At 33.7% G+C, this 27,883-nt stretch overlaps 2 protein-coding genes across 4 annotated transcripts; both read left to right on the top strand.

The window, feature by feature from the left end:
- Positions 1–1,299: 1,299 nt before the first annotated feature.
- Positions 1,300–27,883, top strand: LOC123672810 (flightin). Of its 3 annotated transcripts, none has more exons than XM_045607106.1 (3): positions 1,300–1,452; positions 4,154–4,389; positions 27,539–27,883. In XM_045607106.1, exons 2-3 carry the CDS (start codon positions 4,160–4,162, stop codon positions 27,825–27,827), a joined length of 519 nt encoding a protein of 172 aa, XP_045463062.1. In that variant the 5' UTR covers positions 1,300–1,452; positions 4,154–4,159; the 3' UTR covers positions 27,828–27,883. The 3 variants fall into 3 exon arrangements, with proteins under 3 accessions (XP_045463062.1, XP_045463061.1, XP_045463060.1); XM_045607105.1 differs by lacking the exon at positions 27,539–27,883 and adding an exon at positions 23,949–24,293; XM_045607104.1 differs by lacking the exon at positions 27,539–27,883 and adding an exon at positions 17,150–17,694.
- Positions 26,168–27,312, top strand: LOC123672811. Its single transcript, XM_045607108.1, has 2 exons — positions 26,168–26,280; positions 26,942–27,312. Exons 1-2 carry the CDS (start codon positions 26,209–26,211, stop codon positions 27,278–27,280), a joined length of 411 nt encoding a protein of 136 aa, XP_045463064.1. The 5' UTR covers positions 26,168–26,208; the 3' UTR covers positions 27,281–27,312.

The raw sequence follows: 27,883 nt of genomic DNA on the forward strand, positions 1-27,883 counted from the left end.
CTCAATGTATTGTTGAAATTCTGTTTGTCGTTGAGTTGACACAACTGTTCTCTAAATTCACTTTAAACACTGTATATCAATTTATCCTTATTGAGATTGTGTTTCGAGATCTTTACTTTGGACATTAGTTATTTTCCTAATGAATGCAGAAAATGCCTCAAAGGTTGTTCTTCTTTGCGATATTCAAATCCCAAGGCAGGATGTTCTTCGTAATGTTCCAAGGGAGGTGCGAGAATCCCAACACAATTATCGCCGATAAATTTGATTTTAAATCTCATATTCAGCTAGTAATAGCTGAAACCCAAAACAAAGAACGTATATTCTCTGAAGACTCAAAAATTATTGAGAATTTTCCAGAAAATACTCTCTGTTTCTTTCTCTAGATACGCGCACCCGTAGCCGATTCATCGGCGAGCAATCATGTACGATGAATTGAAAAACTACCGCGTCCTTGCGAATTCCAGTAGCGGAACATGAATTGAAGCGTAAAAACCCAACCATCCTTTTCAAATAACCTTTCCTCTCTCCAAATTCAAATTTACTTTTTTGAAGCACCCGTTTTCAGTCGATAGAAGTTATGAATAATTAATCGTAGTACAACTGAAATCGATTCATCATAAATTCGTTCAAAGAATATTTCGTTGATTGGATTATATGTATGTTGGAGTAAGTTTAGTATTTTGGAAAATACACATCGTCAAAAGTCTTGGACCCCCTATCAACTCTCAAATCGTTGAATGTAACATGACAATTTTTTGTGTTTGGAATCTTCACTATTTCATTAATACCATGATTTGTGGGATGCCTAGGCTTATTTGGCAGTTGATTGAAAGAAGAGGTGGTAATACAGACTATTGAATTTGGAGTCAGTTGTAGAATAACTATAATTAATCAAAAATAATTAATCGATAAATATTTGTGGTTTTTTTCTCATTTTTCCTATTTCGTTTCATTCTGCATAAAGCAAAGAGTAACAAACCAAGATTTTCTATAAAATATATTGTAGTTGAAATAGAGGAAAATATTCATACCATTTCGAGAACATAGATTGTTCATTTCTTGAGAAACCTAGGGGGCCAAGACTTTTGACGATGTGTGTAATTAATTGAAAGAAAATTCTATACATTTGTATGGTTATGTTAATAAATACATAATTCAGTGTTTCATTGACAAAGTAACACGTTACTCCAGTAGGAAACGTTGTAATGTGCATGCATGAGCTCGAGTAATTGATGTAAATAAACAATACGCTATCAGGTATCCCGAAAATGCTCCCGATCAAAAGGTTGTATGTTCCCGTGCTAATGATATGGAAGACATTGAAAAATTGGCAACAATCAGGGTAGAAGGTAGGGATAATAGATTGTGGCTAATTTAAAAGTGCCGTTGTCACAACGTTTGAAATTACAATACTGAAAGGGTCTAGTGATCTGGTTTATTGGATTAATCGAGGTGAGTGTATTGAATGATATTGGTTTTCGTTTTATTTCGCCAGTACAAATTGATCGCATCGAAATATTTTTCTCGCTTCAGTTTTGTATTTGCTGTTTCGTTGAACCTGCTGGGAAATAGATTTAAACAAAACAGTTCATTACACTAATTGATAGGAACTGACAATGGTATCAGTATAAGAGCATACCGAGAAAATGTTTTGGGTTAGAACTTTTTTTCAATCTTGATACAATGTTTTGCAACTAAGCACTGTTTTTCAGAAATGAAATTAGTTTATTGATTTTTTGGCTATCGAAATTCATGAATTGGTTTCTAAAGCTGGAGGAGTCAATACATATTCACTAACGTGCTGAATTTTCTTTCGATAATATCCTCAAAACCTTAGAAAATTTGAGCAGAATTTAAAAAACAAACCTATATCTCAGTAATAAAAAATCTGATACAAATGAAATTGCGTTTAGCATACCGAGAAAATGTTTTGCCTTAGAACTGTTTTTCAATCTTGATACAATGTTTTGCAACTAAGCACTGTTTTTCAGAAATGAAATTAGTTTATTGATTTTTTGGCTATCGAAATTCATGAATTGGTTTCTAAAGCTGGAGGAGTCAATACATATTCACTAACGTGCTGAATTTTTTTTCGATAATATCCTCAAAACCTTAGAAAATTTGAGCAGAATTTAAAAAACAAACCTATATTTCAGTAATAAAAAATCTGATACAAATGAAATTGCGTTTAGCATACCGAGAAAATGTTTTGCCTTAGAACTGTTTTTCATTCTCGATAAAATGTTTTGCAACTAAGCACTGTTTTTCAGAAATGAAATTAGTTTATTGGTTTTTTGGCTATCGAAATTCATGAATTGGTTTCTAAAGCTGGAGGAGTCAATGCATATTCACTAACGTGCTGAATTTTCTTTCGATAATATCCTCAAAACCTTAGAAAATTTGAGCAGAGTTCAAAAAACAAACCTATATTTCAGTAATAAAAAATCTGATCCAAATGAAATTGCGTTTAGGTGTATATAGAATAACAGTTGAAAGCTTTGTGCAGAATTAATAATAATAATAATGTTAATAAAGGTCTTTATTCAATTAATTTCATGTAAAACAATAACAAAACTCTTACAACTATAGAAATAATTGAAAGAGCAAGATCCAGCACACTGCATCACACTGCACAAGCTGCATCACTGCATCAAGCGTACTGTTCAATCTAACTCCCCGATTAATTGACAAAAAAAAAATAGAAAAATTTATCTTAACAACTAAGCTCATACCAAACTCTCAAATATATTCTAACCACCCAAAACATGTCATAACTTAAAAATTAATATCACAATTGTATGAAAAATCAAAATATACGCACACCCAAAAGTACAAATATATATCCACATAAATATCAACCAGATAGAATAGCCATCTGCTCATCCTTAGCCCGTAGACGTCTTATATTTCTAACTCCTCTGATGTCCAAAGATAAACTATTTGTACAAAGCGTGACATAATATGAAAAAGATCTTGAAATTTCGTGTTGATAGCGTAGTAAAAACCATAAAAAAATCAGGAACACATATACATATACAAAATTATAGTTAAGTAGTCACCAAGAGCACAATTGGCGCATAAATTAACTAGCGCACAAAACTGATTTCTCGTCAATTTTTTCTCTTTTTTTTTTTTGTAAAAATATTTTGGGTTTTGATCAGCTTCAGTTTCAAGTCATTTTCGAATTGCATCTGTTCTGTAAAATAGATTCAAAATTGGTTTCCAACTTTCAAATGAGCATATGACAAAACGCGTTATAACTAAAGTTTTTAAATCATCGATTTCAGGCAAATTTCTGAAAAATTGGAACGGACAGGTACTTTTTCCAGTATAAGAAATCAAACTTATTGTTATATGTAATGTTAAACACTATACTTTCCTCACTAAGTTCTTCTGTACAGATTCATTTAGATTCTATGCGGAAATTGTTTGATCGATTCTTTCAAATTTTGGAATGTTTAGAATGAACTCACTAGTTCTTTTCAGGGAAATTTATAGTTTTGTTTTATATCATTTTGAAATTTGAAAGGTTTTTCAATCGTATCTCAATTACTTCAATGTTGAATTTCGAAATTTTTGAAATATTTATATTCTGATGAAAAAATACATAGGATCTAATCAGAGTTTTTCAAGAAAAACTATTTGTTCTCCTGTACTTCATTTTGAAAATTCAGAATGTCAATAAATACAAATATTATCGAATAAGAAAGCGATGAATGACAATTAACTTGAAGGAGTGTTTTATTCACTGGATTCAGTCCTTACTTGATGGTAATGCATATTGATTTGATCAAAATAAATTTTTAATTTCCACAGAAATCTGTGAAAATTTTTTCATCGAAAAAAAAGGAGTGTTTTAGAAAATTAGATAATTCCAATTCTGAAATTCATCATTGAAATGATTGAGAAACGTTTGAAAAAACCTTTCAATTTCCAAAGTAATAAAAAACGAAAAATATAAATTTTTTCGTGAAAAAAATCAGTGTGTTTATTTCAAAATTTCCATCGAAGGTATCTTCCATAAATTGAAAGAAGCGATCAAGCGATTTCCGCACATAATCGAAATTTATCTGCGCTGAGTGAGAAACTGAGTTTAGCCTTCAACCCTTAAAGCAAATTATCAATTGATTAAAAATGCATGTCTTCATTGTAGTGAAAAATGGCCGACGATGATTGGTTCGCAAGTATGGATGATGAACCGGAACCAGAGCCCGAACCAGCGGCGAAAGCTCCAAAAGCCGGTGGTGCAAAAGCTGCTGGAGATGCTGCCCAAGCACAAGCGGAGGCCGCCGAGGGTGGCGAAGAAGAGAAAGCCCCAGAAGAAGAAGCTCCTGCTGAGGATGAATATCTTGATCCTGACAAGCTTATTCTATTCAAACATTGGATAAGGTAGAATATGATTTTTTTTGCTTCAACAATATTGATTCATCATATACCGGGTGATTTTTTCAGGATGAATCTTTCAAAAATCCCGAAAAAGAAGCACGGAAAAATGTTTCGAATAAAAGGTTAATGATTTTATGAGGGAAGTCCACTTCTATTTAATTCCCCCTTGTGGGTGTGTGGGGGACAATTTTGGAGTTCAAATTGAAATTCCTTTTTTTTTATTGCAGATTCATGTTCCACGGCAAAAAATACAAAAATTTTCTTCATATGGAATGCTGAACTGTTTGTATGTACTGTCATTGATCGTTTGGAAATGGCGACATAATTTATAATATATTATATAATACTTATAATACTTTCCATTAATTGAAATTAATAAGGACGTATCAATTGAAAATATTGATTATTTAGAATCTAGTAGAAATCTCCGTCAAGCTGTCTATCTTTATGAGCAGAATGTTTTTTATTGTTTCAACGAACAGTTGGACAATTTAAGACTAAAATTTCATGTGAATTATTAATGGAACGAATACATTGAGGTCATTTAAACGGAAAATTAAAACTCGATTACATAGCCATCTGTGACGACCCGTGAAAAATTGTGCATACAAAACTTTTGGATTTTTTTGCCGAATAATATGAACCTGCAATAAAAAACGGGGGTTCTATTCGAAATTTCGAAGGTAGTAATAGTAATAGTAATAGTAATATATATTAACGTCATCAATGAATTACATGACATGTCAATCAGAACTTTTTACAATTATGTAAATACTTATGAATATAATATGTATATATAAATTCTCGCTACAATGCAATAATCTGCGATAAAAAATACAAACACAAATTTGGTACGATATACATAATTAACTATGATAAAAAAAAATATAAACACAAATTTGGCACTATACATAATCTAAAACAATGCAAGTACTAACGAATCAGTCAAGGAACTCATGTAAAAAATATATAGTGTTCTGCAGCAACAAACTCTTTACTCGCTTATGAAATTGCAACTTTCCCAGGCTCTTCACTTCATCTGGAAGCTTGTTGTAGAATTTGAGTCCCCAGAAATTTGGACCAGGTGACCCTCGTACCCCTATAAGGAGAAATTAAACAAAATGGGATCTGGCACAAGTAGACTTTTCCCTCGAAACAATCACCCTTTTATTTAAAATATTTTTCCGTAGGATTCTTTTCAGATTTTGACTAATTCAACTTTAAAAAAACTATCTATGTAGCGTATTCATCAATAATTAATTCTAATTTTTTATGTGCCTGTATCGATTTCATTTATGATGTTTACAGTCAACCGACTTGAATAGTAACATACTAAAATGCATCTATTTCTCAAAAACAGGTTATGAAATATTTGAAACATCTCAATGGAGAGTGGGAAAAGCTATTGGAGTAATAACACTTAGATAAATTAACATTCATTTCACCTAATGTGGAATGAGATTGATCAGTGACCACCATAAATTGTCTTCTTAATATGGGAAGATTAGGAGTAGGTTTATAAATTACAATAAATAATCGAATCTAAATTTGAAAAAATCTATAAATATTCCCTGTAAGAGAAAATGAAAAACCGAAGAGTTCAGTTGAGTTAGCATCTAGGAATATTTTTGGTTAATGATTTCCAATAATAAAGCTATGGAATCGTTCGACTAAGAAATCAAATTTTAACCGTTTACGTTTTGGAATATGTAGAATACAAAAATATCATCCGTTCACTGTCTAGAGATTTTTTCGGAAACTGTAAGACCCCTGAATGAAATTTAAAGCTAAAATTTTTGGCTATAACGCTATGGACCTAATCCTGCATCGAGAACATAATCCATGCATTTTGAAGGCAATAAATTAAGGAAACAGAATTAAAAAAATATTTCTTACAAACTCAATCAATAATCATGATATTCAAACATTATATTTCTTTGATAATAATGAATACAATAATTTTCACCGCAAAGTTCAAAGGCTCCTACTAATTGACAATTTTTGACATTTACATTTATGTTTTTTGACCACATATTTTACGTCGAGGAGAAGAAATTATAAACCATATACTAAAAATTTGCTTTGCAGTGTTTTATAATAACATTAGGAAAGTTCAACACAGCAGTTTATCATGGCGATATATAAAAGAAAATTATAGTTATAATATTAAATAGTAATATCTTTAAAAAAAATCCAAGGATAGAATAAGATATTTTTTTAGATACACAGGGAAACTACCTGGAGGGCCTCTGTTTGTAGGTTTCTTCAATATAAATGTTTTAACATCCTTTTTTGTTTCTCTAAGAAAATTGTCGCAAAAAACTGATAAATGACATTATGTCGAAAATACCACGTAATTCTAATGTTTCATGACACGTCACTTTGAAGTAATTCGATTTTATCATGCTTGTTTAAAATGGAAGTTTGGGATATATACACTGCGCAAAAGAATTAACGCACATTATGGAAATCTCAAATTTATTCTACAACCGAAGGTGCTCTCAATGATAATTATTTTTATCAGAATTATGCATGCATATATTATCCACTTTCAACGTTTTTCTTCAATACAGATGTTTTTTCCCAGCAGGAATAAAAAAAGATGAGATTATCAGATTTTGAATGCTCAAGCTGATTTTGAAGGAGGAGAGCGGTTGCAAACTGTTGTCTCAACGAAGAAACTCTCAAGTAACGTTCTTGAATGGCAGTTGTTACCCGTGGTCTACCCTGTCCTGGTCTTCGGACATTCATACCTGTCTCCCTGAATCGCTGCAACATTCTGGACACACTTGTATGGGAAACTCCAAACCATTCTGCTATTCTTGTGTATGTCCACCCTTCTTCTCGCAAAACTACCACTTGGGCACATTCCTCCTGGGTCAAATTGCGTGTTTCGCGTTGCATAGCGATCGAGTGTAGAAAATCAAACGAAAGGAAAACTATTGATCACTAGAATTGATCGAGATCAACTGATTTCAGAATGGAGCCAATACATTCAAAATCTGATAATCTCATCTTTTTTTATTCCTGCTGGGAAAAACGTTGAAAGTGGATAACATATGCATGCATAATTCTGATAAAAATAATTATCATTGAGAACACCTTCAGTTGTAGAATAAATTTGAGATTTCCATAATGTGCGTTAATTCTTTTGCGCAGTGTATTTCAAAAACTAATTCAGACCAGGAAGATATATATAATTTTATAGGTATTATAGATACGATCAGCAGAAATCAATTAGTAAAATAAAAAAAAACTGAATAATAACATGATTGATAATTTCAAAACGTTTGCCAATGGTTGAGAAATCAGCTGAAATTTATCCATTCCTGAAACAATAAAATACATAGAGATCTAACAGATTAATGAACGTCTTTGGAGAAAATTCTACTACCTACTCTAAAAGTAGATAGGTACACTCGTTATTTATACTTTCGTTCACCCTTTGTTCCTATTATGAAACTTTGAATTCAAGGGCAAATTCATTAGATTGCATCTTACTACATAACATTTTGGCGTTATTTCAATTCGCTTCAGTAGTATAATACGATAATTAAATCTTCAATAAGATATTAACTTAGCTGCGAACACTGAATGAACACAAAAATTTGGAATTGTTATTTTATATGAACACACAAAATTTTCACCATGTGCTGTCTATGGAATATTAGTTTTTTTTCAATATTCTTCTTGAATCTTGTATGGCCTGATGACGTTATTCACATGAAATTTTACACGAAGCTTGAAGTGGTTATTTTTCATATACCTACACGTAAAATCTCAACCTGATCAAATAGGTATGTAATCTCGGAAATATTGGGTATTTCTTCTCCATTATTCTTTTAATACTTCCTTATGATGTATCTTCTTGGAATTTTTCACGGAAATTGGAATTATTATTTCACATCAACATCGCTTTTTGGAAAAAGGAAAATTTTGATTATTTTTTTCAATATTCTTCTTGAATTTTCTGTGGTTCCTGGTTGAGCAATTAACATGAAATTTTGCACGAAGCTCGAAATTGTCATTTTACATTCATAAGTAAAATTTATCGTCGATCGAACATGCAGTTTTGAAAGTAACAAGTAAGCAAAATTTCGAGAGGTTATATTTATGGGATCCCTTATTGGATTTCGACCGTTAATGAAATTACATTGGCATTAGAGATTCGAACATTTTCCGTTCGAGAGTTATCGTGTTTACGGACGGCCTGTCGGATTTGTCATCAGTGAGTCGACTTTTTTGTTTGTTACCATTTCCGGCTCAAATTTGAAAATTACTAGACATTGTGACGAAATGAGACAGCGATCAGTTCGGAGAAAGAGAACAAGTTGCACCCTTGGAGACCACATATGACGACTATATACAGTTCAGATTCGTTTAGAGAATGAACGCTCAAAAAACATGTTAGAGTGCAATGATACTGACCAATGAGTGGCTAATATACATTTTCTATTGCTTTTTCGAATATTTATGTTTGGAAGGTAAAATTGATGGTTCAAAGGCCATGGAAATATCTATATTTTTCGTTTTTTTTAAATATAATTTGTGATATAAAAAAATAACAAATGGTCTTGTGAGATATGCATATTAAATCCTTTCGATAAAGGAACATTCGAGTCATACTCAATTCTGTTACCATCAATTGAAATCTCCTGAAAATTATCACTTTTTGAAAAAACGTCAATGGAGAGCTTCGCGATTCAAAATATTAATTTCTTGTTCAAGAATAGTATCATAGGTATAGTGTGCTGTAATTTCTCCCAAAATCAATATGTACAAATTAATAAAAAGCAAAAATGTTCAGAAAAGATGAGGCAATATTTGAGGGTTCGTAAAAATTCTTGACTATCAACGATTAACTCCACAGGGCATTCCTAAAAAAAGCGTACTTTTAACTTTTTTGTTCACCTCAGTATAAAACAACGAACGAAGTAACTGAGGACGGCATCTGAAAAGTTATGTTCTCAAAGGATCATGCTATAATCCAAAAAAAATTAGTGCTAAAATCAGCCGAAGGATTCTAGATCAAATAAACTACAAACGAGATTTTATCAGTCCCCTATAATTTTGCCGGTGTGTATATTATTTTCCTAATGAGTGTCACTAGTATTCATAAATTGACGCCTTTTTACTATGCTATAAATTGAATCTCATGATCTGTTCAACAGCATCTAATGATTAAACAATTTTTTCTGACACACAATAAATTGACGGGACATGAGTACGACAAAGAAAATTATTGTACTGAAAATATGCATGTGTCCATTCCTTCATTTGCTCTGACAGAAATGTAATTGTCCATTGGTGAGCGATAATAAATCACACTTTCCAACACAGATCACTGCATCATTCAATTACATCAGCATAGGAACAATCGAATCCTACCAAGGTCCCAACGACCTGTCTATTTTTAGTCCTTGGTGCTCCTTAAAACATTCAGTTAAAATAAATCACTTCAGAAAACAATGTTAGTCTGAACCGGCTTGCTATTTCGATACATTCTAAATTAAGATTTATTTGACAAATAATACATAATCAGATATTATGTTGGAAATTGAACCCGTAAAGCCATTATGTCGTCTTTCATTAAAATCTCCCTTCAGAATGATCAGCGGTCGGCTTTTCGTACTCATGACGCGGCCAGACAATTATACAGTTAGAAAACGTTACTTATACTAACTGACAGAAATGAGGATTGATGAAGGAATCGAAGTTTTGTTGATGTATTGTTAGGTACTAAATGGTGAGCCTTAGTGTTGGCAGAAAGAATCAAATTTTCCACACACTTCTGAACTTTGAAGACTAGGATTTCAAGGCAAAAAATATACCGGGGGCCTTATTTTAAGTTGAATCAGTGAAAAATTCCGAAAAGGAAACATCTTAGGGAAAAATGTTTCGAATAAAAGGTTGATGGTTTTGAGGGGGAAGTCCACTTACGTCAGAACCTCTTCAATTTAATTCCCCCCTGTGGGTTGGTGCACAGAATTTACAATTCCAAACGGGAACCCCTGTTTTTTTGGCAGATTCGTATTCTACGTCAAAAAATACGAAAGTTTTGTAGGAACAATTTTTCACGAAATTTCACAGATGGCTCTGTAATCCAGTTCCGTCTACTGTGACTTTATTACGCACAGTGGCGACAAGCGTGGTCTCGCTTTTGATTGGTTAAGCCTAAATATGACGGCTTTTTGTTCACATTTTTCATTTACCTGATTTTTGGGATTTATTTAAAATGTAAGGCTCATTTGATTTAGTCACTGTATTATTCTTCAGTTAAATCAATTTCTTCTATATACAATCAAATATTATCAGGCCCAATAATTTAGATTTTGACGTGTGTCTGTTCAGTTCAGTGAATTTTATTCTTAAGTTTTATAGTTTATGGTTTTATGTCCCAATTCGCCATTTTTAAGGCTCAATTTGAATGAATTGTCGCCACTATGTTTAATTAAGTTACTATAGTTCCGTCTATAGTGAATTGATAGTCTTATCAAGTCACTGTAGTTCTGTCTAAACGATCCTAATGTATCTGTTCCAATAATTTTTCACATGAATTTTTAGTTCTTAATTTAGAACGTCACTTGGAATCACATCGATATGTTGAAAAAGAGCTTCTTTTTATCCGGCCAAAGCTCCCTCGTGAAGAAGTGAGCAATCATTAATTTCTTTGAATTTTTGTTACATTTTAAAAACAAGGTGAATTGGATACAACACTTGATAGGTTGTTTAGTAAACACAAAAAAAAGAGATTCCAAGCTCGACCCGTGTGGTACACCCGCCAATGTGTCAAAGCCGTCGAAAGATACTCCCCTGAATAACAAATACTATTTCCTTCCCTTTATGTGGGATGTTAAAAACTTCATCAAGCTGCCAGAAAAGCCTATTTTCTCAAGCTTGTGGAGAAAAGTAGGTTATCAAACGCCTCCGCAAAATCGGTGTATATGTATACCATTTGACCTTTCTTATCGACAAGATCATTAACACTGTGAAAAAGCCATGAAATTGGTCACCTTGGCTCTTGTTTTCATAAAATCGTATTGTTGGATGCAAACGGATTGTCAATTAATATAATATTTCAAATATAATGGCCATGGGTCTATAGTCTGAAATTTCTACTATTATAACTTACACCCCAGTTTGTTTCTCAAGTTATCCTCTTGAGGTGTTCTAAAAGTGTTCAGTATATCCTTTGAATACGTATGGGGGTATATCATAAGGATTGTTTATTGTACCAATACACCAAAATTAGCAAACGTGTCAACTTCTAACGAACCAATACCTGTTAATAATTAATATCCAATAGTTGACAATAATTGACCATTTCGAAATTCAGATTTGTTTTCAATGGACTTTTTGTCACTTGGATATCTTGACATACAGAATTCCTTTGAAATAATAATAAAAAAAATCTATCCAATGAAAGTAATTCATTAATCACCCAAAGAACAGATCGAAAACTAAAAGAATACGAGAGTCGGTAGTGACTTGGTGTCAAGAACATTCGAACGTTCTTTCAAAATCATGCGCCCATGAATACTACAGATGCAGGCCCGGTCTGGCTCCATTGGAGGCCCTCGGCTAGATGCTGATTGGAGGCCCCCCTACAGGAAATAAGACGAGAACTTCCCCCGGCAGCGAAAACATGCTCTTGAATAATTTTTAATTCTGAAGTTACACGTTTGTAAAGGGTGTTTTTTTAGAGCTATAGAACTTTAAATTGCAATAAAACAACGATGGATTATTCGATTGACATGAATTTTATTTATCCGCAAGATAATCTTGTGGCATTACAATTTAAATATGATTTCTGGCATATGACCGCCACGGCTGTCTCGGATGTAGTCCAATCTGGACGTCCAATTTTCGATGACTTTTTCCAACAATTGTGGCCGTATATCGGCAATAAAATGGCGAATGTTGTCTTCCAAATGGTCAAGGGTTTGTGGCTTATCCGCATAGACCAAAGATTTTACATAGCCCCACAGAAAGTAGTCTAGCGGTGTTAAATCACAAGATCTTGGAGGCCAATTCACAGGTCCAAAACGTGAAATTAGGCGGTCACCAAACGTGTCTTTCAATAAATCGATTGTGGCACGAGCTGTGTGACATGTTGCGCCGTCTTGTTGAAACCACAGCTCCTGGACGTCATGGTTGTTCAATTCAGGAATGAAAAAGTTGATAATCATGGCTCTATACCGATCACTATTGACTGTAACGTTCTGGCCATCATCGTTTTTGAAGAAGTACGGACCAATGATTCCACCAGCCCATAAAGCGCACCAAACAGTCAGTTTTTCTGGATGTAACGGTGTTTCGACATACACTTGAGGATTAGCTTCACTCCAAATGCGGCAGTTTTGTTATATACCTCGAAAAAAAACACCCTTTACAATGCAAGTCCACTCGAGTCATCAACTACAGTATTTTCTAGAAGCCTTTCATAAACTTTTTATCGAATGATATACCGTACAAAAATAGCCAATCGGTCCATAACTACTTCCTATATCTTTGGTAAAGTCTACCTTAACGTTTAAATGAAATGAACTGGCCAAAAAAAGTCTTTTCAAAAATTTTTTTTAGTTTAGTTTTATTCAGCTGGGGGCCCCCTTGGCCGGGGGCCCTCGGCGATCGCCGACCTGCCGACCTGGCCAGACCGGGCCTGTACAGATGAGATGTGATACATTAAGAAGTCATCGATAAGACTTGAAATTAAAAAAAAATAACGAACCTATAAGTGAAATATGAAACTGGATGTTCTTGATTTGGTCTGTGAGTGTATATATCTGCCACATTGCAGAACACGTTTTGCTGTGAATCCGACAGATTGCTACGTTATAATTCTATCCAGATTAACGAGCTCGTTCATTTAACACAGAAATAACTTCATTATTCACGATGTGAACATATGCCAATGAAAATTTCCTGGCTTTGTTCTTTGTAAAAAATTACACGAGCTTATTGAATCTTTTCGTTTTATGAATTATTCTACACGAGTCGCACAAATTAGTTTTTAGTTGGTTTGCTATATCTTATACTGGGGATTATATTTATAGCTCTAGTTGTAGAAGTGACAAACTTAGCAAAGTCTACATACACGACAATTATTGTACAGAATTTCTCGTTCTCTTTATCCAAATTCCGAAAATTTTTGGAGATTAATAATTCTTAACTATTATAAATATGGTTTTTTTGATACTTGAAAAGTTGTTTTCATTTTTTTTGCGATTTTCGAAGGCAGAGATTCTTTGTTATCTCTTTAGGGATTAAAAAAATGTATTCTATTATTTCGAAATTTTCTCTGAAAAAATGCATTTCAGACCGTTCTGAACAACTTTGGTTTTCTATCTGTCGGTCATATGTGTGTCTACAAACCTTTCTACAATTCTTATGCGATTTTGAAGGGAGTTGTGCTCATTAACGAACTCAACCGAAATCTTGAAGCTGCCCTGATAATTTTAGTTTCTATAGAACTATATAGGTCCTAGGACTTAAGGTTTCACTAGAGGATATTCCGAACTGAGATCTCTCCTATTAATAAATGAAAAATTTATTAATGAAATTTCTTAGAATTCTGTATGAAAAAATTCATTGATAAATTGTTCATTTATTAGGAGAAGAGGCCTTAGTTCTGAATATGCCCTAGTGAAACCTAAAACCATTGAAACTGTTAAATATTATTCCTCAGTTCAAATTTGATGGCGGTAAAACAACTGAATCGAACTATACAATTTCATTTGATAGTAGATTGAACCTTGAAGTTACACAAGGACATACAAAAATCCTAACAATACTAGGAAATTCTGTACTGTTATTGTTGAGTCTTATAAGTATACCAATTTCTGCATTTTTGTCATTGTCGTAGTCTCTATCACTTCTTCACTTGGTGAAGGTCCGGACTAGAAGGTTCTTAAGAATCTTCCAACTAAGCTCCCTGAGTTTCTGGCGAAGTGTGTGGCCTGGTGTAATCCTAACGGAATACAATTCCTCTCCTATTGGCATAAACTGGCCGCTTCTGTGCGATTGCTTCCATCAAACGGTAAAATTGTTGACAGTACAGTTCCGTGTTAACAGTTGTTCCGTAGCGGAGTAGCTTATAGTAAATAATTGCCTGCCAACCCCACCAAACACAACAAAACCTTCCTAGCAGTCAAACCTAGCCTGGCCACCGTTTCTGTCGGCTCATCGCGTTTTGACTACGACCGTTTTCGCTTGACGTTGTCGTAAATGATCCACTTTTCATCGTCAGTCACCAATTGCTTCAAAAATTGGTCGATTTTGTTGCGATTCAGAAGCGATTCGCAGATTGAAATTCAGTGCATAAGGTTTTTTCGTTAACTCGAGTGTTCCCATACATCGAGTTTCTTATTTATTTATTCATTTAAATTAATGAATAAATAAGAGTTTCTTCTTGAGATAGCCTCATGCAAATGGTTCCAAACATTTTTTGCGCAATCTTTAGCTCTTTGGCAATCGAAACAGTGCTTACATGACGATCAGACTAGACAATGTCCATCATTTTATCGAAATTTTCGACAATTGGCCTTCCAGTGCGTGGTGCATCTTTGACATCGAAATTAACGGAACGGAATCGACGAAACCAAAATTGCGCGTCAGGGCCGTCGCTAGGGGGTAGGCAGGGTAGGCGGTCGCCTAGGGCGGCAAAATTCAAGGGCGGCATTTCAAGCTTGATCAACAAAATTACATTTGTAGCAATTCAAAGTACCAAATGAGATTTAATTCAGTCAGCAACAACAGGAAGTAATACCGATAAATTTGATTAACATCAAAAACCATCAAAGGTGCCGCATTATACATAATACTCATAAATATCCAGATAGGGCGTGATCTCCTTAATACTAGTTATTGACGCTAAAAAAAACACATGCACTCATCAGGCTTGTCGACGTTCTCTTTATGTTGCCGAATTTTATTGCCACTTGGGGTTTTGGATTATTTTCTTTTCAATTCCCTCATCAGAATGTTGTTTCCTCAGAATGGAATGCAAAATATAAGAAAAAAATTCCATTTCATCACTTCCAACTGATCCTTCTTAAGAAATATAAGAAGTTTTATTATTTCATACCACATTCCATTATTTTATAATATCCTTCATTTTTTATATCAAATTATCTAGTGTTGGGCGAGGGCGCATTCGAATTAAATAATAGTTCATCCGCATCATCCGATTGTTTTACTCGATAATCTTAACCAAAAAAAAAACAAATTTTCAAGCTTTTTATGAAATTGAAACTGAGCTAGGAGCCTGAAACTGCAGGGCCCACTCTAGGGGGGCGGCATTATCTACTTTTTCTGGGAAATCTGAATTATTGGAAGAACGAATTAAATATTTTTTTTTATTCAAACGGATTTCACTAATGATTTCTTTATAAAATTTTCTAATCTTAAACATCTTTGCATTGTGAGTATCTATCTGTAACATTCATTCGAAATTAAAATAATTGTTTATTGGCATTATCCAGTTGTTTAATTAAATCATATCAAAGAAAAAAACAAAATGTTCAAGCGTTATATGTAGTCAAAACTCAGCAGAAGGATCTGAAACCTGAATTAAATTCATATATTTAATCATTAGAATTCAGTTGGGCACGTTTATTGTTTATTGCATTCCACTTATCCTAAATCGTCTATTGGATTAAAATTTGAATCCATAAAAATAATTACTTTTAAAATACATTTTTTTCGTTCCTAAAATACTTTCCATGGAAAAGTGAGGAGTTTTTAACACTTCCACATTAAATCTTTGAAAACAAATTCACCAAACCAACATCCACCCCAAATCCAATAGTGTGTTAGGGCGGCAAAATGGGTCTTTGCCTAGGGCAGCAGTTTTGCTAGCGACGGCCCTGTTGCGCGTAATTGGCGGTTACTGTATCAGGATTATAAATGCTATTTATATTTTCAGCCGCCTGAATTACATTTTCGGCTTTATCGACAAAAAACTTTAAAATATAGCGTATTTTTTCTTTTCTAGTGTCCATTTTTGACGCGCGCTCGAATTAAACTGAGTCATCTGATCACAAAACTGTCAGCAAAGTTTTTTTAGTACTCATATTTCTAACGCCATGTAGTGAAACCCGATCGGACTCACATACCGCCAGATACAAAAAACTGAAGCCAATTATTAAAAAAATAATTGATTTTTTTACATAAACCTTTTATAAATGTTTTATTTTATAAGTGTACTATGAATATAATATTGAAATATCTATATATTTTCCGATGGAAAAATTAGGAGTTTTTTACCCAATTCATATTTGAAAGAGATTTTTTGAAATGATCGCCATTAAACATCAGGTTTGATTATAGCACGACTACCAACTGAAATTAATGGTTCCAACACATAACGACCTGAAATATCTAATAATGTCAGAGTATAATAAATTCGATTTGATGTGGAACATAAATTTCATCCAGCAAATATATTGATTGCCATTTTTCTTCTTCGAATGACTTGAAATCCAAGATATGAGATTAAGGAATGGATAAATGTGTAGATATAAACATAACGAACATATGCGTAAATTTTTTCAGAGATCTCTTTAAATCTATCTGATGATGGGGAATTATTTTAGATGTAGCAATATTATCTCATTCATCAAATCAAGAAGCCCATTTGCAAGATCCATCATATCGTCAGGAATCACTGTGTACAAGTCTCCTAATTCCACATCATAGTAACAATCTGTGTTCAACATCATACATATGAGCACATCTACAATTATAAAATATCTATTTACAGGCCGAAATTCCTTCAGTACAAATATCTTTATGATTATCGACATAATTACTATAATGACGTCATCGACTATTTGGATAGAAAAGGCCGAGGTTTTAGTTCAGAAATTCCAAGACCTCAAACATGGGCAGAAAGAGTACTACGTACTTATATCAGTAAGATAGACAAGCTAGAGGCTTATAGGAGAGAGATAGAGGAGAAACTCGAAAGGGCGAAAAGAATTGAAAAGAGAACTAGGAGATCAACCTTCATTTCTTACCATTCGAAGGAATACATGAGCAGAAGGATAACATCTACGCTATGAACGAATTTTTAAGAATTGGATCATCACTGGAAAATAATGGTTCTTCATTTAACAGGAAAATGGAAAAGTAGAATGGAATGGATAATTCCACTTTGGGAATTGAGTACTGACTATTATACAGTTCAGTTAGTTAAGTTCCTAAAATACAGTTGTTCCTTTAACAAGATTCAATTATTATTCTGTTATTTACTTATGTTTTTATTGTGATTGTAGTTTTGGAAAAAAATTAAAAGAAATTTCAGAATTCTTGTACATTATTGAGAAGCCATGTGTTATTCAGAATAAAAAAAATTATTGGGAATTTATGAAGTTATATTCAAATAACAAAACTTCTGTATGGAAATTGCTGCTAAAAATCGAACAAAATTACCACATAAGTTAATTTATTCAGGAAAAATTTCTCACTTTGCTAGATACTTGCAAACTCGAATTTCAAAAGAGGATTCTGCAATGTAATTTATAAATGTGAATTCTTAGAATTCACCACTACTGTGGACTTTCTTCTAAGTTGTGAGTCAGTTGAAGAAAGATTGGAGAGCTTTTCGTATGTATGTAGTACAGATTCACCGGTGAATTCATATGTAGATAAGGCACGTCTAGTGGCTTTTGTCTCAGAAACAAGGGTTGCTACCCGGTTCTAATATAAATGATTTGGAAGTAAATAAAACGGGATTTGATCTAATGGATACTATGTAGAATAAAGCGCTATCTGTCGAGAGAGATGCAAGTTATAATTTTACGTACTCTAAAGGTGAATCCATATTATGATGACTGGTGTCATACAACCCACCCCTTCCAATTGTAGTTCAGAAAATCAAGGTATCAATTTCAGAAAAGAGAACATACATAACAGAATAGGAAAAAAATTCAGAAAAAAAAAAGGATTTCAACATATTCGTAGTTAATTTAAAAATGAAATTGAAATTCGGATAAGGATCAGGAAGTGAATTGAATTTCAGAAACAGTGATTATAAACTAACTGACAAAGAAACTGCAACACCCAGAAGGAACTGTCTAAATTTAAAATTTTTTTTGGTGGAACCTAGATAGTATAGCAAGGAGTAAATGATTGAAATTTGGAGAAAAAACGAAGGGTTTACAATTTTTTTCAATGAATTTGTTAATAATGTGTTTGTCCTCCGCGATTATCTATACACTTCCCAACACATATTGGCATTGATGCAATAAGATCGTCTATTTCTTTTCGAGGGATACTATCCCAAACTATATGTACTTAATGGCTCAGAACCGCCAAATTGTGTTGGGGCTGGGGTAAATTTCCGAGTCTTCTACCCATGATGTCTCAAACATGCTCTATGGGTGAAAGATCGGGGGATCTGGGCGGCCATGGCAAAAGATTCACATGGGGTCACTTCGAAAAAGTTTAAACTAACTCTGGCAACATGAGGTCGGGCATTATCTTGCTGAAATACTGGATTTTTGAGCCGGTTAAAGTAAGGGAGAACATATGGCTGCACTATTTCTTGAAGGTAACGCAGCGCTGTCATGTTACTTCGAATAAAGACTAGAGGTGACCTAACTGCATGTGCAATAGCACTCCATACCATAACGCCTACTGTCCGGTGTACATGACGCTCAATATCATACTGAGGTTCACGTCATTCTCCACGACGTCGTCTAAGCATTTTTCGGCCATCATGTGCAACCAAGGAGAATCGACCTGACGAAGACGACCTGATGCCATTCCACATTCCAATGTTGACGTTCTCTGCACTACTGTAATCGTTGCCGGCGATGCTCAACCGTCAGAGGTAACACAAGATGGGGTCGATAATGCTGCAGTCCAAAAGACCTGACGGTAAACCGTTCAGACAGTAACAGGATGGCCTTGTTCTCCTAACCACTGATCAGCCAAAGATCGAGTTGTCGCAAATCGGTCTCTAATGGCCATAAATCTCAGACGTCGATCTTGAACTTCATTTTCTCCCCTTCGACGTCCGGTGCCTACTCTTCTTCGATTTTGGGCATTATCAAACCACGTTTGACAACATCTCATAAAAGTAGCTGGATTTCTGTTCGTACGGTTAGCGATTTCTCGAAATGACAACCCCGCCTCCCGTAGACCAATTATTCGACCTCTTTCAAATTCACTTAGCTGGCGCACACGTGCTCTAGGCATTCTACCAACAACTAAACATCAACTTTGGATCTCCTCGAACAGCTGGTTTGTTGAAAAATTTAAAAAACTTTCATGAAACGACTACAATATTTGAGTAACAAAAATTGTTCACAGTGAAAAACCTTCACTATTTTTTCTCCAAATGTACTCATTGCTGTTCTATATATGTTTCACCAAAAAAAAATTAAAATTGAAACAGATCCTTCTGATGGGTGTTGAAGTTTCTTTGTCACTTAGTATATCTACGACAGTAACGCTCATTTCTTTTTGTTGGCTTGTTCTAATATCACTTGGTTCCACCATTAATGCGATATACTGGCAATTCCAGTTTTTCGGACACATGTTTATCCCATCTCCGTCGATTCGAAATCGCCTTACCATTGAGGTTTCCGTTTTAAGGTCCACATTTTCGGTTAAAACTACAAATCAGGGCTCACTAGTGGTGGAGCGCTTATGCTGGATGCAATGCTTGTTCGTCTTTTCCTTTATTATATAATCTAGGATCTGAATGATCGGGGAATGTTTTGAGATTAATAACGATCTACAGTGAATATCCGGTAGAGTATCAATGATTATCTGTACCTACCTTCGTTCTTCTAGTACCAATAATAATGATATATTTATTCTTAAAACCACATATTACATGTATAAGTACAAAAAAATATATATAAAAGTTATAGCATATCGCCGAAGTGAAAGTAGCATCTAAGAGAGTAGAAACAAAAATTTTTCAACTGACCTACTGAACTTTCGCACATTTTCAATTCCAAGGGAAAGGCATTATAAATTTTAATAACCATCATTATTGGTAATTAATCGTGCAATTTGAACGAGTTTCACAATTTCAAAGATATATACACAGGCCAAGGGTAATATCCTAAGTTTTACAAAGAGAAGTCTGCAAGCAGTTCTATGAGATACCTCACAAATTGACCTTTATGGCGTCTTTTGGAGTTTCAAAACTTTTTCAGTATATGACGATCAACCTCAAAACATAATTCCATATTTCATCCTAGATAAAAAGTAGCTGAAATAGTACAAGATATACAGGGTGTCCCGTAAAGACCACGTCAAACCGAGGGAGAATGTAGATCAAAGGAGAACCCACCTGCTATGACAAAATTCCCATCATAAAAGTCTCACCGTTTTCGAGATATTTTTTTTTTTGAAAATAATGAATTTTTGCCCCTTTCAATAGTTTTGCCCTTACGGTTGATACAACTTTCTGGTTAATTTTTTCAGTAAAATATTGCTGAAGAATGATTTCAACGTTTACATTAAAAACATCCTCCGAAAATTTTAAAGGGGGGCTATGAGAAATATTTTTATTGGAAATTTTGGTAGTGGATTATTTTGTTCATGTACCCATCCTTGGTACAGGAAGACCCGTCGCTCCAAATGATCTTATTAAAAAAAACTGGATCTGCATGATGTTTTCCAAAATTTGCCGGCAGAATTGAATTTCGTTGAGGTGAATAATTATGCGAGTAATATTTTCGCACGTAAACAATTGCCATTGTTCACTAAGTAATGCAACATCGAAGATTTCTTAACAGAATTGACAAATTTGATTTTGTCAGAAACGTACCCATTTGTATAAAAACAGCCATATCTTTTTTCTTCGAATAACAAATGACTTGTGTGATACCTCTTTGAAATCACTATAAAATAGACAATTTATTGGTGTAATGTGCAGCAGTAGCTAGGTACATTTTTTTTCCACAACGATGGGCTAAACTTCATGAACAAAATAATCCACTACCAAAATTTCCAATAAAAATATTTCTCAAAGCCTTCCTTCAGAATTTTCGGATGATGTTTTCAATGTAAACGTTGAAATAATTCTTCAGCAATATTTTACTGAAAAAATTAACCAGAAAGATGTAAAATTGTACCAACCGTAAGGGCATAACTATTGAAAGGGGCAAAAATTCATTATTTTCAAAAAAAAAAATATTTCGAAAACGGTAAGACTTTTATAATGGGATTTTTTTCATAGCAGGTGGGTTATCCTTTGATCTACATTATCCCTCGGTTTGACGTGGTCTTTACGGGACACCCTGTATATTTCATTATTGAGTCTGTACAAAGTAAAGCATATAGATGACAAAAGGGAATTTGATCTTGCCAATTGAATTCAATCAATGAATCAATGATTTCACCCAAAAACCTAACTGATTGAACTTGTTCTATTGAACTCTTTCCAACTTATAGTAAGAGGCTTTTATTTTTGTGGTTTTCAGTATTTCTCAAAGTCAACCTCATAAACAATGTATTTTCAGTAGTCAGAAACAATTTTTGTCAATGAACCATTCAGAGAATTGTGTCATGTTATCACAGGAACTCCACAATGCTTTCCGAATAGAGTAGTATATTATCATTTGCAAACATTATCAGCTTAGATGGATCATCAACAGCAACAGAAAGACCGTTCACAAATATAAATAGTAATGGCCCTGATTTGGAACCCTGAGGTACGCCACACCAAATCATTAATATGGCCCCTAAGACTTGTCGAGTTCATTTTCTCCAGTAGAAAATTATGCGAGACAAGGTCAAATGCTTTACTCAGATCCATAAAAATTGACAGGAATTTCTCCTTATTTTCAATATTTTCGTAAAGCTTAGTACTGAATGCCGTTAATGCAGACTGAGTTGACCTTCCTTGTCTAATTGTGTTGACAATTGGATATTGAATGAGTTTATTCAGGAATGAATTAATTCTTTCAAATATAACTCGATCTTAAATTCACGAAATTGACAACAGTGAAATGGGTCTATAGTTTTCAACATTTGTATGCTCACCCTTTTTACACCAAAGTTACACTATTTTCTTTGTAACACCCAGTATATGAATCTGAGAATATAATGGCAAGCTCAAATAATGATGAGGTACTTCAGATCAAATTATTCTTAGAAGCACCATTCACGAGAAAATGGCGAAAAATTGAAAATATGGAGTTTTTTTAATTGGTAATTAATGGCACAGTTAAAAACAATATTTTCTCGGGTAGACAGATTGGCTACTTCTATGCAAAAAAAAAATAAATTAAACTCTAGATTATATAGAGTGATCATTATTAATATCTAAAGATTAACTTCAATAATGGCGAACATTTGAAACAAGAGAGTTTTTGACCATTATTTGTAGTTAATATGAATATTAATTATGATCACTCTGTATAATCCAGAGTAGAATTTTTTTCTGCTTAGAAGTAGCCAATATGTCTACTCGAAGAAACATTGTCTGCAGTAGAGTTATTCTTATAATTATGTACAATTCTATTCTATGTATATGTGTTCTCTCACTTAACAAGTCAAATTAAACAAGTTAAAATCATTATTGTATTTTCCATTATCCACAATCAACATTATACAGCAACAAGTTTGGTACTTCGGGCCAAATGAAATTACACATTTTATGGTATTTTGAACCGGATAAAATCAAACATTCTCATAAATGATGCTTCTAAGGATAAAGTGATCTCAAGAAAGTCATCATTATTTGAGATTGGGATACTATTTTTGAAATCATATAAGGGTGTTACAATGCAAAAAGTGCAACTTTGGTCTATATCTTTGTTTTCCAACACCCTGTATATATGAAAATGATTTGAAATTGTACTTCTAACTACCCTTTACACATAAAAAAAAGGATTTCCAAAATATCTTCATTCCATCAAAATTATATCCTCGTCTGGGGAGGCCACCCGGTATATTAAAAAAAACACAAATTGGTATTATAATTGAAATAAAAAATAAATGATTACACTACTACTGAAAAAGGTGCATATGGAATGTTTTTGTTTCATGTTGATAGCACCAGTAATGAAGAAGTTATGAGAAGTTTCATTTCACGCCATTTTCCAATTTTCTCTTATAGCTTGAAAACCGTTGAGATTGATTCTCTCAAAAAAAGGGGATTTTGAGATAACCTCACTGGACAACGAATTTGGGACACCCGATTTCTACATGAAAAATAATAATTTCAAGTTCAAGCTAGGTACAATTTCGTTTTATAGTGTCGTCTGAACTATAAAAAAATTCAAGGAGAATAACGAAACAAATGAAAGAAACACTGACCTGAAGTCAGGAGCATTTGAGCGATCGTTCATTCCAATTGCGCCCTTGGACACCACATGTACGAATACCTATCTGTAATTCTGGGCTATTCAACGCATAAGTACTTGACGTATGAATGAACTCATGGTCCTGACTTCACGTCAGTACTTTCTTCATTTCCTTATCTAGAATGGTATGAATGAAACTAATGAAAAGCACTGAAATTAGGTCACGTTGTTCCTTTCCCCTTTTTATGGAGAAATTCCTTGTATAATAACAATTATGGTTTTTTTCAGACCGAAGTTCCAACAATACAAATATCTATACGATTACCAATATAGCTACTACGATAATGTACTCGACTACTTGGAAAAACGTTCAAAAGGATATAGGGCAGATCCACCTCGACCTCAAACTTGGGCTGAGCGAGCAATGAGGACCTACTCCAAGAGAGAAAACCAGAACTTAAAATTCCGAAGATCCCTGGAAGACATTAAGATGGTAACTAGATCCGAAATAAGTGGGGTTTTCCAGAGTTACCACGCTAGGCAATACCTCAATAGACGACTGACTGCAAGGTGCTGATACCTTGTAGCTTACTTGTTGAATGTAGATGATAAATAAATTGAATACTTCCGAAATGATCTTTTATTTTTTTTTCAGATTTTTAAATTTTTGATTTTGAACAATTTACTTGAAATTATATCAGATGGATATGAGAAGTAGTTCATGATCGAATTGCTGAATTTCAAAAGCAATTCATTGCTTTCCAACACATTCAACCCTCAGAATAATACAAACATTTTCTTCCATAGATAAAAAATCTTGAACCTTCAAGAGATGATGAAGTTAATTTGAAATCATTCATGGAACGAGATATTATTTTTCATTCCTTTGTATATTATCAACAATAATATTTCTCAGAAATTTGCGCTTTGCGCAAGAATATGCGCTTTGTCTTAGAGTGAAAATCTAGACATTTATCAATATTCCATAATTTGATACCTACTTATTATTTTCTTGTCTAGAGTACATTTTTGAACAGAAACTTTATTATTTCATTTGTTAACCTTTGGATGAATTGTTCTCTCAGGTCTTCTGTTTGTATAAGGACTGGAATTTTATTCCGTACGCCTCTACTTTAATTTTTCCGATTTTCTACTGTTGTCTAATTGGGAGACTTTTCTTCCTACTGCATGTCACTGTTTTCTTCTATTCTTTGAAAAAGATATTTCCTCTTATCTGTTATTCTCATTTTAATTTGTAGTACATTTCTCAATTCCTTATTCTCATGCTCTTTAAGCGCCCCTATTGTCTTCTTTCTTTTTTTGTTAACTATTTTCTCAATAGTTTCAATTTTCAATTCTTCTCTGATTTGTTGTTTGCTTATATACCATGGGGCGACAACCGCTGTTTTGATTACTGCATGTAGTATACTTTGTAACTGGTCTTTGTTATTGTCTTTCATATTATATCAGGTTACTTCTGCATATTTTTAATGCTTGACATTAGCACTATTTTTATTATCTTCATCTTGTTTCTTAAAGAAACATTACATTTTGGATTGAGCAGCGGATACAGACTCCCAGCAATTGCCCAGTAATTTTCCTCGCATTGGATTCGGTTCATCGAGTGCAGTCTACTCGACTGTCGATTGGATTCCGGAGTAAAATGATGGAGCCATGTTCATTGTCACATATCGACCAAAAATTTAGGTTTATTGCACTCAAACAGCTTCAAACACTGCTCAGAATCATTAACACGTTGTTGCTTTTGATTGAATGTGAGCTCGCGCGGCACCCATTTTGCACACAGCTTTCTCATGTACAAATATTCGTGAATGATATAATGTACACATTCAGATAATATCCTCACAATGTCTGCTATCTCGATCAACTTCACTTTACGCTCATTCAAAATTATTTTGTAAACTTTTTCGTATTTTCCGTCGGTGACAGCCTCTTTTTGGACGTCTACTGCGTTCGCCGTCTTCGGTGCTCATTTCACCACTTTTAAACTTAGCATACCAATCAATGATGGTTGATTTTCCTGGTGCAGATCCCGGAAACTCTTCATAAGCCAAGATTTTGCTCCAACTGTATTTTTTCCCTTCAAAAAGCAATTTTTTGTCAGCACACGAAATTCTTTTTTTTCCATCTTTTTTCAAATAACAAAAGTAGCTACACTCACAACGCAATATCTCACAAACTGATGGTCGGACTGCTGTCAAATTTTGACACGTATCGTTTGAAGGTTGGTACTAACTAAAAATCATATGGATTCAATACTAGCACAGTCATCTGTGGATCAGACTGGGGCCTTTTCAATGGGCCTCATATTAGCAGGTTCTGGAGTACTAGGCCTAGTTGAAACCTGAAAATTGAGAGTATGATATTATTAGATATTCTCCACTAAGCTAAAATTTTTTTTGCCTAATCAATCATTGAATTGAAAGCATTCGATATTATTATTTCAATAAAAAAAATCAATTAAGATTTACGACCAATTTTCAATATTATTTTGATTGAAAAGCGATATAAACAGGTAATCTTATAAATGAACCCAGAAAAACAACCAATTCAATATTTCGCGTCCATCAGAATCAATATGTCCAAATTTATTTTACACGTGAGTACCTCATATATTATTTCATTGTTATCAAGAAGACATATGAATGATTCTAACTTCACAAAATTGTAAAAAAAGAATCACCTATCTCAATAAACCCTTTACTTGCGCTGAATATAAATATTTGATAAATTAATAAGCATTTTTGGTAAGATATTCTCAAACACGATGATTTATTTTAATGAGATTTTTGTTTAGAAATACCAAAGCAATTTAATTGAATTCAATCATCTAGTTTGTATGATTTGATTCGACTCGAAGTACCAAGATGTAGAATGATAATTAGATATCAATTTTACCAACAAACTTTATTAAAAATGAACAAATAAAAGATATGGATATCCCGAGAATTCCATGTTTGTGCATGTTCAATGTGGTACAATATATCTGGAAAAGATGAAATTTACACGATACTGTCTACATTCCAAACGAAAATTTCGAAATTGGATACCACAAATGTTTTTGATATCATAAGTGATTATAAAGGTTCCTTTACTAGGTACACCTGAATGTGAAAGCAACCTCAGGTTGTGCGATATAGTTAAAATTTAGTTGTAAAAGGCAATTATATCGAATGCATCGATTCAACTTACACAAGCACAAATTGATTCTACTTATCTTGGCCCTCCTAGGTCTCTCCAATTCAATACTTGTATTTCAGAGGACCTTAATCATTCTTGTATGGAGCTGTCTTCACAGTAAAATTTCAGGAACTTTTCTCCCAGCATATGATGATAGCACTTTGATACATGTATCAACACGAAAGGATTATCCAGAATATGCTCCAGATTATGGTCCAGAGTATCCTCCAGATTATGGTCCAGAGTATGCTCCAGATTATGGTCCAGAGTATCCTCCAGATTATGGTCCCGAGTTTGGCTATCTAAGATATGGTTCTCCAGGATATGGTTCACAAGGGTATGGCCCTCCAGGATATGGATATGGAGGTTATCCATCCTATGCGGATTCAGAACCAACAATCATAATAGATACCTATTGAAATGATAATATTAAATAAATACTGACCAAACATCTCACATTATTTCATCAGAATTCTGTAATTCTGGGCTATTCAACGCATAAGTACTTGACGTATGAATGAACTCATGGTCCTGACTTCACGTCAGTACTTTCTTCATTTCCTTATCGAGAATGGTATGAATGAAACTAATGAAAAGCACTGAAATTATGTCACGTTGTTCCTTTTCCCTTTTTATGGAGAAATTCCTTGTATAATAACAATTATGGTTTTTTTCAGACCGAAATTCCAACAATACAAATATCTATACGATTACCAATATAACTACTACGATAATGTACTCGACTACTTGGAAAAACGTTCAAAAGGATATAGGGCAGATCCCCCTCTACCTCAAACTTGGGCCGAGCGAGCAATGAGGACCTACTCCAAGAGAGAAAACCAGAACTTAAAATTCCGAAGATCCCTGGAAGACATTAAGATGGTAACTAGATCCGAAATAAGTGGGGTTTTCCAGAGTTACCACGCTAGGCAATACCTCAATAGACGACTGACTGCAAGGTGCTGATACCTTGTAGCTTACTTGTTGGATGTAGATGATAAATAAATTGAATACTTCCGAAA

This window comes from Harmonia axyridis, chromosome 2 (genome assembly GCF_914767665.1).
Source record: "Harmonia axyridis chromosome 2, icHarAxyr1.1, whole genome shotgun sequence".
Lineage (NCBI taxonomy): Eukaryota > Metazoa > Arthropoda > Insecta > Coleoptera > Coccinellidae > Harmonia > Harmonia axyridis.

What these genes read in the sequence shown, in the direction of transcription:
- LOC123672810 (XM_045607104.1), top strand. Translation starts at nt 4,160, where the DNA reads ATGGCCGACGATGATTGGTTCGCAAGTATGGATGATGAACCGGAACCA. An exon ending in CTATTCAAACATTGGATAAG is followed by an intron (nt 4,390 to 17,149) that starts GTAGAATATGAT and finishes ATCTATTTACAG; the next exon opens with GCCGAAATTCCTTCAGTACA.
- LOC123672811 (XM_045607108.1), top strand. Translation starts at nt 26,209, where the DNA reads ATGAACCCAGAAAAACAACCAATTCAATATTTCGCGTCCATCAGAATC. An exon ending in TGTCCAAATTTATTTTACAC is followed by an intron (nt 26,281 to 26,941) that starts GTGAGTACCTCA and finishes CTTGTATTTCAG; the next exon opens with AGGACCTTAATCATTCTTGT.